This window comes from Hylaeus volcanicus, unplaced genomic scaffold, assembly GCF_026283585.1.
Source record: "Hylaeus volcanicus isolate JK05 unplaced genomic scaffold, UHH_iyHylVolc1.0_haploid 12190, whole genome shotgun sequence".
Classification (NCBI taxonomy): Eukaryota; Metazoa; Arthropoda; class Insecta; order Hymenoptera; family Colletidae; genus Hylaeus; species Hylaeus volcanicus.
The window spans coordinates 173,629-184,751 of NW_026533140.1; the positions used below are offsets into that span (position 1 = coordinate 173,629).

General features: G+C 43.6%; 1 protein-coding gene across 12 annotated transcripts; it reads right to left on the reverse strand.

Moving 5' to 3' along the window:
• Window positions 1-315: 315 nt before the first annotated feature.
• Window positions 316-9,813, reverse strand: LOC128882800 (uncharacterized). Of its 12 annotated transcripts, XM_054134559.1 has the most exons (6): window positions 8,791-9,813; window positions 1,580-7,425; window positions 1,272-1,453; window positions 1,047-1,187; window positions 637-869; window positions 316-563 (listed from the first exon to the last, which is right to left on the reverse strand). In XM_054134559.1, the coding sequence occupies exons 1-2, from the start codon at window positions 8,830-8,832 to the stop codon at window positions 6,121-6,123; spliced, it is 1,347 nt and encodes a 448-aa protein (XP_053990534.1). In that variant the 5' UTR covers window positions 8,833-9,813; the 3' UTR covers window positions 316-563; window positions 637-869; window positions 1,047-1,187; window positions 1,272-1,453; window positions 1,580-6,120. The 12 variants fall into 12 exon arrangements, with proteins under 12 accessions (XP_053990534.1, XP_053990535.1, XP_053990530.1 ...); XM_054134560.1 differs by lacking the exon at window positions 637-869 and having other exon boundaries at window positions 316-559; XM_054134555.1 differs by lacking the exon at window positions 637-869.
• Between the last annotated feature and the right edge of the window lie 1,310 nt (window positions 9,814-11,123).

Here is an 11,123-nt window from a genome sequence, read left to right on the forward strand (position 1 = left end):
GGTGCCGACAATAGTCGGCGGCCGTGCGACGTCCTGTGTGTACGGGTCCAACTATAGGCGACCGCGGGGCCCGCGGGATGACCTGTGTGTATGGGTGCGGCACATTTCGCGGCGCGATGCACCCGTTCAGTGGCGTCAATCCCCCGGCGCGTACTGCCGTAAGCAAAGGGTTAACGTGATTTTTGGCGATCGATCTTATCGAGTCAGTGAGTCAATCGTAACGAGTTTTCTCGGAAATCTTATTTTCTGAATCGGTGCTACGGGCGTTATTCCTGCGGGAATAAATTAAAACGGGCATAAGTTTTTAGACTAAGTTATAATTTTATTGTATAATAATTATAGTACAGTTTCACCACGGAAGCAATAACACTTGCTTCGGTAAAACCACGATTCGGGCAGGTTATTTTTCTTCTCCCGTTCGTAAGCTAATCCCAGAAAAGGCCGCGGGACGATATCGAACGAACATTCTGGTCCTTCGAGCCGGATCGTGTACTCGAACAGTTTTTTCTTCTCTTGTGACGTGGGTGAACAGTGAAGTGATCCATCATCGGCAGACTGACTGGCTGAAAGGTGAAGGACTGCATTAAGTAAAAGGGACTCAGTGCTACGAGAATTCAACGAATAAAAGATAAGTACTTTGTTCAAATTCTCGCTAACGATTACAAACTACGGGTATGGTCCGTCGCGGTCGCGCCAGTGTTTGCAAACGAACATCGGAACCGTTTGAACCGTGAACCGTCGCTTCTCGTAACGTTTTCTGGAAACGGCCCGATTCGTGGAAACGGTCCGCGATGAGTCTCGTATCCTTTGCTGATATTTTACGGGAGCACCTTAAACTCGGACGTTGGATTCAACGTTTTTGGACCAACCTTAGTAAATTAGGGAAGGATAAAATAACCCCGGTGGTCTTAGAACAGCGTAGAGGCTTGTTGGAACGGTACTGGGGCGCGTTTTTAAATGGTCATCGTCAATTTTTGATGTGCAAAGAAGCCGTGGCTAGCGATTATGTTAGGCAAGACCATTTTACTATCATCGAGGAAGCATACCTTGACGTAGCTTCGAAGATCGCGCAGTGTCTTTCGGACTCGACCACCGCGGGCCCGTCGGGTAAAGAGCAGGTACTTTCCGACCCAGATGAAAGGGTGCAATTGCCAAAAATCTAATTGCCCACGTTCTCTGGAGATGCTCTAAAATGGGAGAGTTTTCGAGATTTATTTAAAAGCCTCGTGGGCGACCTTCCGAAGCTTCGGGACGTGCACAAGTTGATGTACCTCGAGTCGGCTTTGACCGGCGAAGCAGCGGAGGTCATCAGGAATACCTCTCTCACCCAGGTCGGGTACCAAAGAGCGTGGAAGGATCTCGAAAAGCGATATGGAAATTTGCGCCTCTTGTCTTTCTCGCATCATCGCGCCCTTCTCTCACGTCCCCCGCGCAACAACAGTCCGCCGCGGAACTTAAAAGACGTTTAAACGCATTCAGACAGGCGATTATGTCGTATTCCGCGCTGAAAAAACCCCTTGAGGCGTGGGACGAATGGTTCGTCTATTTTCTAAGCCAGAAGTTAGATAAAACCACCCACCTTGCTTGGGAGACCTCTCTCACGAATACGCGCGACGTGCCGTCCTTCGAACAACTGTCTTCATTCCTGGAAAACCGCATCCAGGCGCTGGATCCCGCCCTCACGAGCGACCTGGTGTTGCACCCTGTACCGTCAAGGAATGCACCGCCTAAAATAAAAAATGAAGCGTCCTTGAAGGAAAGGAACGCTGCAGTCTTCGCTGCATCAACGAAAAGTACCGCGTCTCGGAAGTGTCCTACGTGCTACGGGAATCATAACTTTTCATATTGTCCGAAATTTAAATCGTTGTCTTCACAGAAAAGGAAGGAACGAGCTCAACAGTTGAAAGCGTGTTCCAATTGTCTAACCGTGGGTCATGATGTCGCGAAGTGCCCGTCCGTTCGAGTTTGCTTACTGTGTAGCAAACGACATCACACGCTGCTCCACGAGGCGATGGCAGTTCTGTCAACGAACGCGACGCAGCGGGAGGAGGAACCGTCGACTTCGTCAACTCCGGACGCCGACCTTCAAAATGTGGCATCGTCCTTCGCGTGCTCTGCTTCAGTGCGACCCACAGCTCTCCTCGCGACGGCCAAGGTGAAAGTGGAGGCGCATTCTGCGGAACTTCTGGAAGTCCGCGCCTTGCTGGACACTGGATCGGACAGAAACGTTCAATAGATTTTACCACTGCCAGTAATTCTCTTCGGGTGACACAGTAGTTCCTCTCCGCCTTCCCTAAGGTTTTGGAAAAATAAGCCACGACCTTTTCCTGTCCTTCATGTTTCTGGGAAAGGACGCCTCCTATAGCGAAATTAGAAACGTTCGTGTCCAGAATAAAATCCTTCTCGACTGCTGGGTCGAGGACTGGCTAAGACCGGGGTCCCAGACAGTCTCCTCTTCAATTCCTGGAAAACTTCTTGGCAATCTTCGGTCCAGAGAAAATTCTGTTTGGCCTCGGTGAGGCGATGCAGAGGCTTGGCGATCCTGGAGAAATCCTTTACAAATTTCCTGTAATAAGTGCACAATCCTAAGAAACTTCTCAATTCCGTAATATTCTTCGGCTTTGGCCATTTCGAAATTGCCTTGATCTTTTCTGGATCCGTCTTGACTCTACTCTCGCTGACGATGTGTCCCAGATACTTCACTTTCCGACAGAAGAAAGAGCATTTTTTGGGGCTCATTAATAGTCCGGCCTGACGTAGACGTGAGAACACTGTTCGGAGGCGTTCGAGCTCTTGCTCGAAATCAGTTTCGTAGATAATGATGTCGTCTAAATATACTAGACAAATCTTCCAAGTTACATTTTGAAGTAGTTCCTCCATCAGACGTTCGAAACTTGCAGGGGCGTTACATAATCCAAAGGGCATCACATTGAACTGCCACAGTCCTGTTCCTACCGAAAAAGCAGTTTTTTCCCGATCCTTCTCGTCCATAGAGATCTGCCAGTATCCGCTCTGCAAGTTTACGGTAGAAAACCACGATGATCCAGCGAGTGCGTCCAGGGTATCCTCGATGCGGGGAAGGGGGTACGAGTCCTTTTTCGTGATCTCGTTCAGTCGTCGAAAATCTACGCAGAATCGCAAACTTCCATCCTTCTTCTACACAAGGATGATGGGAGAAGACCACGGGCTCCGTGATTCCTCGAGTACGCCTTGGGCGATCATTTTCTTGACCAACTTGTGCACTTTCATTCGACGATGTATATCAACGATAGGCAATCTCCGCGGGGCTTGTTTTATGGGCGAGCAGTCTCCTGTGTTGATGATGTGCTTCACCCTGTCGCAGTTTCCGAGCTGATTCAAATTCACCGCAAAAACATTCTGAAATTCACAAAGTAGCTCAGCAAATAGTTTCTGTTATCCTTCTGACAAACCTGAAGAGCAACGGGTGTACAGCTCCTCCAAATGCTGTGGAATGATCGCTTCCTTCTCCTTCTCCGGTTTCTTCTTCTCGACGGCCGGTTCGCTCAGGTGAATCTTCGGCTTGCCGGGAAGATTCTGGGACAAATCAATGATGCAACGGTGTTTCCTCAAAAAGGCTGTTCCCAGGATGCCCTTCTCCACCATGTCGACGATGTAAAAGTCTTCTACGGTCGAAAATCCTCCAATGTCAACTTCCAAACTCTCCTTCCCGTAGACCTTAATTTTCTTGCCAGTAGTGGAACGAATGTCAAGTCTTGTCCGTATGATGTTCTTCGATGGACATAATTCTTGCTCCAAAAGATTAACGGGAGAACTCGTGACAAAAATAATTCTACAGGGCTTTCCGCTAATTTTTCCACATACGTACATCTCCTTCTTTGGAATTTCCTCACCTCCAATCGCCTCCTGGATCGCCGTACTCTTGACGACCCGGGGACTGCTGCTCCTAGTCCGGCGTCTCCCCTTTACGCCGTCCTCTTCCCGTTTCCCTGAAAAGGTTTCCTCGAAGCTGTTGCTCATGCCTGACCGTTCTTGGCCTTGTAGCAATCCTTTTGCAGGTGTCCGGTCTTGCCACAAAGCCAGCAGGTGATCCTCGACGCGTCGTTGATGCGTTCTTCAGGTCTGTTGGGCTTACTCCTCTTTTTCGGAAAACTTGTAAAATAATTAAAGGGTTTAGCCTTCCGTTTCTCTGGGAATCTTTCTCGTGACTCAACCGTGGAACTACGCGACATTGCCTCGACGGCCTCGATTTCGAGAGCTCAGGTGACGGCGGCTCTTAGAGATGTAAACCTGCCGAGTCGCAGTTCCCGCTGCATATCAGAGCTCGACAACGCTGATACAAATTGAGAGGCGGCGAGTTTATCGCGGGTCTCCGCCGGGCAATCGGCAAACGCGGATTGAGCTAAACGTTCTATCTTCGCGGCGAGCGAGGAGATGCTCTCATCTCTCCGCTGTTTATGGCTTTGGAAAAGGACATAGTTCAACTTTGAGAGATTTTTTGCTCCGTTGCGAAATTCAAGCACCGAAACAAGATCTACGAAATTTTCACACTGGGGAGAGTCGTGAGGACGCTCCTCGCCGACCCTCCTAGAGACGTGATCAAGGCAGTAGCCTTTTCCCTGTTACTCCACCCGTTAGCGCGTGTGATGATCTCAAATTGAATTTTATACTCTTCTCACGAAGCTTTCCCGTCAAAGATGGTCGGTTTTACTCCGTACCCCAAGTTAAACACGCGGGGTCGATCTAACAACGGGGAGGCGGCGGGCGTCCCGACGACAGGGGTCACTGCCGGGTGAATACTATTTACACAATTAACACTCTCTGTAACCGGTACTGTTTCCCCAGCCCGAGGGTTCGTGTCGCCACTAGCCGAACAATGGCTGTTTTCTATTGGAACAGATACGACCTGAAAACGTTCCTCGATGCTGGTCAGTTGTGTCTCGAAGGCCGCCTGTATCCGCCGGTCCTCTGCGTCTTTCTCCCTCCTCTGAGCTTCATCCTCCCTTCGTTGCTCCTGCATCTGTCCAACGATGATCCGCTGGAGATCGCTGAACATCTCCCGCAGGGAAGGCTCGGGCGTCGATTGAGGAAAAGGTTCCGCGGAGATCGCGAAAATGCGACCACTACGAGTGGGCATACCACTTCTGACACCAATGTTACGTTTTGTGTTTGGCATAACGAGAACTTTAAGGATTAACGAGTAACTTTAATATATAACAGGGTGTGTACAATACAAATCTCAACAAAGGTAATTAAATGTGTTCTTAGTTTCGGAACGTCAGCATTCAATGGCGTCTTGTTCGAATATGACAGCTTGACAGGCGATCAAACCGATCGCCTTCTTCTCACTGTCTTCTTATTCCGGTCGCGAGCACCAACAGGCCTTGGATCCATCCAAAGGGTGCTCGCAAAGTATTTTATTAGTCGAACGTGTTACCGGTCGAAGTTAGCGGACTAGTACATCTGGAAAATAATAAATAAATAATGAAAAAATAAAATAAAATAAATAATAAATAAAAATTTTGGAAACAACCGTATTCGGGCCGTATCGAGATCCATTGTCAGACCCAAATAGATCTTTTTTTCTTTTTTTTACTAAGTAATAACATTATTGCTGGTGCTACACGTTCACGTCGACTCAGCATGGCGTTTAAAACTAAACTGACGCGAGAAATCTTCCGACAGGTCAAACTACCCTGTGTATACAGGCCTGCAAGAAGTTGCGACAGTATTCTCCGACAGTCTCTCGCGCGACACTTATGTTGCGGAAAGTTGCCTGTTAGTGTAAACGGCGTTGCAAATATCTTCTGCAAGACTTCCTTGACTTTTCTCGAGTGTGGAAACACGGCTTTATTCGCCGGCGCAATCTCACGTCTTTCAAGGGTGGCAAACACCAACTGTTGAAATTGCTCCTTGCACCGATAAGTATAATTTGATAGGAATTATTAATAAGTTATGTTGTAATTGCAAAATATAATTTTATTTCATTGAAACAATAAAATTATCGCGTTTCATTAAATATTCAATTGCTATAAAAAATATAGCTTATATGTTTAAATTATTTATCGTATATGGAAAAGAATGTTCGCTTAATTTATATATATCTTATCAAAAAATATTTATTTAAAAGTTGTCTTTTCCTTAAGCTGTTATGAATTTATTCCTTTTCTTCAACTGAAGATCTTCGTGCTCGCGATTAATGGTTTCATTTGAACGGTTCCGTTTTCTTGAGAATTTTGTATTATGTTTTAACGAATACGCGTTATCGTTGTTCATGATGTTATTGCTAGGAGGTGACAATGTTAAAGAAAGTTTCGCTGAAGTTGAATGTTGCGAGCTCTCCATCGTCGATACGTTTGCATTTATACACAATTGTGATTCATGTGTCACGGAACATTTGCTTTTTATTGAATCATTGTATTTCAAATTTTCACATTTCGTGTCTTTGGGTGTTAGAGAAACTTCCTGTTCGCTGGACATTACCTTACTAGGAATTGGACTTGTTATAGGAATAGGAATAGGAATTGGTATAGGCACAGGTATGGGATACGGTACAAGGATTGTGACAGGAGGTAAAAGAGTTGTCGACAATGGAACGGAGGATTCGGCTTGATTGGAGCGTACAGGAGAAAATCCTTGCAAAGACGCCCTAGTTTGTTTTTTATACTTTGTTCGATTAGATTCATACCCGAAGGATTTAACTACAAATGGATTCTCGCATTGAATTGCAGACGCAGTGGAATTAGAAAACAAAGTCGATGATCTTAATACATTTTCTAGTGGATCACGCTCTCTCACTTCTTGCAAATCCTTGATATTTTTTACGTATATGTTTTTTTCAAGAAATGTATTATCACTCTGCTGACAATCGTATGGGTCGCCATCTATAACATCTGTCAATCTGTGATACTTTTTAAAATTCTTCCTGCTCGGGGCAGTTTCTTCTGTACATCTCACCTCGCAATGATTTTGATTATTTATGAATTGACAGAACTCGTTTTCTTCTATTGTCAGTATCGGTTCTTTTATATCATTGTCATCGTTTTTATTTATTTCTGTGCGAAAATTCGTGTTCTTTTCGTTGGCTTTGGTACATATTCGAATGCAAAATGAGTTCCGTTTTCTCGTCGCTTTTCGATTTGATTCCACTGATCTCTCAATCTCGGTTTGTTCTGTTTCCTCCTCTCGGTCATGAGGGGGTGGTAACAAAGTTGGGGTTACGTGTTCGTTTCCTATATATGTGTCTTCTGTTGGGCTATTCAGTGGCGACTGACAACTTCGAAACCAAAGTTCTGGTGTTATTAAGTTAGCCTTTTCCGCTTCGTGGCAAGACACATTGTTTAAACCGTGAAGCATTAAATGAGTTTGTGTTTCGTGGCAAAAAATATTCATTTTATACTGATTCAAACATTTCTCACTGCAAAATTGAAGTTCACTTTTACCATCCTAAAAAGAAAAAAATACAGTGCTTGCTTAGTATGACTTTTGTTTGTATACAGAAATTAGTATCATGAATATAAGGTAATTATTTAGAAGTTTGCCCTCCTCTCACCGATTTGTATGACCTTGAAATATGTTGTTAAGGTCATAATTCTGAACAACTTTCTCTGTACATGATACCGCCGCTTGACCGTAGTTTCCGAGATACTCATCAAAAACTTTAGTTAAACATATGTAGATTACGAGTACACATCATATTGACACAGACAGCACCGATGACCTTCACCTTGGCATATGCTGTCAAGGTCATCCTGTAGAGTTACATCTAAGAGGTTTTAGATGTCGTTCGTTTTTTATTAAAAAGTTACTAATAAAAACTTATCGTTAAGCTAGAATCTGCGTATACGTATAATAAATGTAACCTTGACGTTCACACAGTAAAGACAGTAAAGTCGTTCCGAAGGTTTGTAACATGCACGATCTTTATCCGTACAGTAAAGAAATGGTGTTCCCGGAGCGTGCCCCGGTCGAGGGTTTGGGGGCGAGGCCCCCAACTATGTGTCTGCGTGGTTACCCTGAGGGATGTATGCTTTCAGGTGCAAAACATTTTCCTAAAGTTAAAAAGCATACGTCTCAAAATTATATGCGCCCCCAAACCGCCTCCTCAGCGGGGTCTGCGCCCCCTCAATCCCCCTGAAAGCAATATACACGTAACCATGTACGCACTTGCGAAGTGTGCGGCAATACGTATAGTTGAGGGCTTTACCTCCAAACTCCCGACCGGGAGCAAGCCCCCAGACCCCCATTTTTTTACAAACCCACTCCCCGTCATTCAGTGACCATCTTTTCCAGAATACAGTGTAGTAGTAACATAAGTAGAACTAAAGTTTTTTACGAATATCTCAGAAACTAAGGCCGAGTGGCGGTAACATGTAAGGAAAAAATTGTTCAGAATTATGACCTTGACAACATATTTCAAGTTCATTCAAACCGGTGAGAGGAGGGCAAACTTCTAAATAATTACCGAATATAATCATACATTATACATCGTACATACATTAAGTGTAAAATTCTGTGGCTTTATACTTAATTATTCGTAATTCTAGTTTAAGTCACTTTATTACTTGTCATTTTGTTACATTAAAATACAAATCTTCCAAGTCCTCGGCTTAATCTCCATGAATCAATCTTTACAATGAATCTATATAGGTAAATAATCTAAGTCTCAACTTGATGGTCTTTAGAATACTTATATCTACAGGGTGTTAACAAATATGTGGGACAATTTTTCAGGATCAAGTCTTCATACCAGTACAAATCGAAAATTCTATTGCACTCACACGCGAAAAAGACACACCGATGCACACTCACTTGTTTCATTCCTCCGATGTGACGTGATGTGAATGCGTCCATGTGCGACCACACGTTCAGCTGACAGGGATTTAAACAACCCGCGCAGGAAGTCCGCCTGTAAATTTCAATCGCTTATATCTCAACAATGAAGCCTCAGATCGCAAAATGGTAACAGACTTTTCGATTGTACTGGTATGAAGACTTGATCCTTAAAAAATGTCCTACATATTTGTTAACACCCTGTATATGTTCTATATTGAGGACTTGGTTAGGTGGCGTGAAAGCGTGATCGTGGTATGCGAGTGAGAAGAATGTGAAAACGTGATTTGTATTAGAAATAAAGGAATACGATAAGTGATGTGTGTGGTTATACACAGTAGATAAGTGTTAAGAGTAAGGGGAAATAAGGGAGGGGAATAGGATAAAGGACAAAAAGGGTATAAGGCAGTCGTTTAAAGGACAGAAAGTTTGAAGGTTTGGACGCAAGGCGAAAATAGGTAACGGTGGGCAGAATTCCGAACTAGAAATTTCGAAATTGTAATAAGAGATCGGTAGGTAGGAACGCTGGGAAAAGGAAGGACGGAGTTGAGAAGGACAAAGAGAGGGCGGCCGACAAAGGCGGAGAAGGCACTAAGAGCGGGAACAGGAACGTTGGGTAAATTTAGGAATATAATTAGAACAGAGATGGAATTAGGAAGTAGGGAAAGAGAGGAAAGGGGGAGGGCGGAAAACCGAATTGGAACAAATACAAAAGCATGTAGTGAGGGAATCCTAAAGGTGACAGCTCAGCAAGTGGCAGAAGTAAGAGATATAAAAGCGGGCATGCAAAGGAATGAGGAAAAAAGGGCGGAATAAATGCAGGAGATTAGGGAGAGAAATAAAGAACAGAGAAAATCAACGGGATAAGGAAGTAAGGCAGTTGGAAAATAGAATGAAAGAGATGGAATGCAGAATAAAGCAGTTAGGAATGTCGGAGGGAAATGGGAGAGATACAAATGTAGAACAGAAAGTAAGGGAGATAGAGGAAAAAGTAAAAGAGGAGGTGGTAGGTAGAGTTGGGGAAGAATTTGGGAGCGAAATAAAGAGGATAAGAAAAATTATGGATAAGCAACACGAAAAGGCGCGGAGAAATAATCTGATAATAAGAGGTATGCGGGATGGAGTAAACTATATAAAGAAGAGGGTAGAAAACTTGCTGCAGAGGGAGTTAAAGGTTAACAGCCGTATAAAATGGGCAAAGGCCTTAGAAGACAGAGGAAGGAAAGTAATTTTAGTAGGAATGAAAAGTTGGAAAGAAAAGGAAGAGGTTATGAAAAATAAGAGTAAGCTGAAAGGAAGACGAATCTTTATTATTAATGATTTATCTATTTAGGAGAGGTAAGTTCAGGCAAGAATAGTATAGAGGTAGCGAAGGAGAAGAGAAGAAGAGGAAAGGAAGTCAAAGTTGAGTTCAGCCTTTTGAGTGCGGCGAATCGCTAGTACTCTTCGATATACATATACACGAAACATATGTACAATAAAATAATTTGTGGAAAAAAAATATAACCGACTTCGAAAAAATATTAAAATTGCACTAAAAAGTATGAAATAATTTCTATTTCATTTATATTAAATGATATTGAATAATATATTAAATTTCTATTTCCTTTACATTAAATTATGTTAAATAACCTTTTCGTAGTCGGCGCAATATCAAAAATTTGGAATTTTTGCTTAAGTTAGTTTTTGGTGAGGACGGCAATATTGAATGCTGTCAATGTATACATGTAAACTGTCTACGTGAAAGTCCGGGCCGTCCCCTAGGATTGTTGGTGGCAATAGACTTCCCCAGAAAAAGAGGAACCAAAACAAAACTCCTTACAATTGCTCAAGACTAGAGGTTTACGAGGTTTCCGAGTACTTGCCTCGATGAAATGTAACAATGGCGAGGACTTGTCTTTCACAAACTTTTTCTTGGTCGGCCGTGTGAGGGTTCGTCAGAATAAGAACCCCCTCCAGTTGTCACTGGTACTAATAATGAGTTATTAGGCGCCCGTTTGTCGTTTTACAAACCCATCACCTTCGGGTGGGGGCAGGTATGGCCGTAAAGCCAAGGTACTGTCCTATGGAAACCTCAGCCAGACAATAAATGTCCACGTAAAAGTATTGTCTGTGAGGGTTTAATGTATTTGTTTTGGCGATGCGAGGGGGGGGGGAGGATAATATTGAATACAGTTAATGTATACAGGGTGTCCCAAAAATGTTGTAACACCTTGAAATGGGTGGTTCGGGAGGTGATTTGAAACAACTTTTTCTTTAGCGAAGATGTTGTCTGAGGCTTCGTTAAGCAGATATTAACAAAAAACCCCCGA

Bases quoted from the DNA above. Each gene is read 5' to 3' on its own strand.
- LOC128882800 (XM_054134562.1), bottom strand. From the start codon at position 8,832: ATGGACGCATTCACATCACGTCACATCGGAGGAATGAAACAA. The intron at 7,426-8,790 runs GTGAGTGTGCAT...TTTTCTTTTTAG, and splicing joins ACATCGGAGGAATGAAACAA to GATGGTAAAAGTGAACTTCA.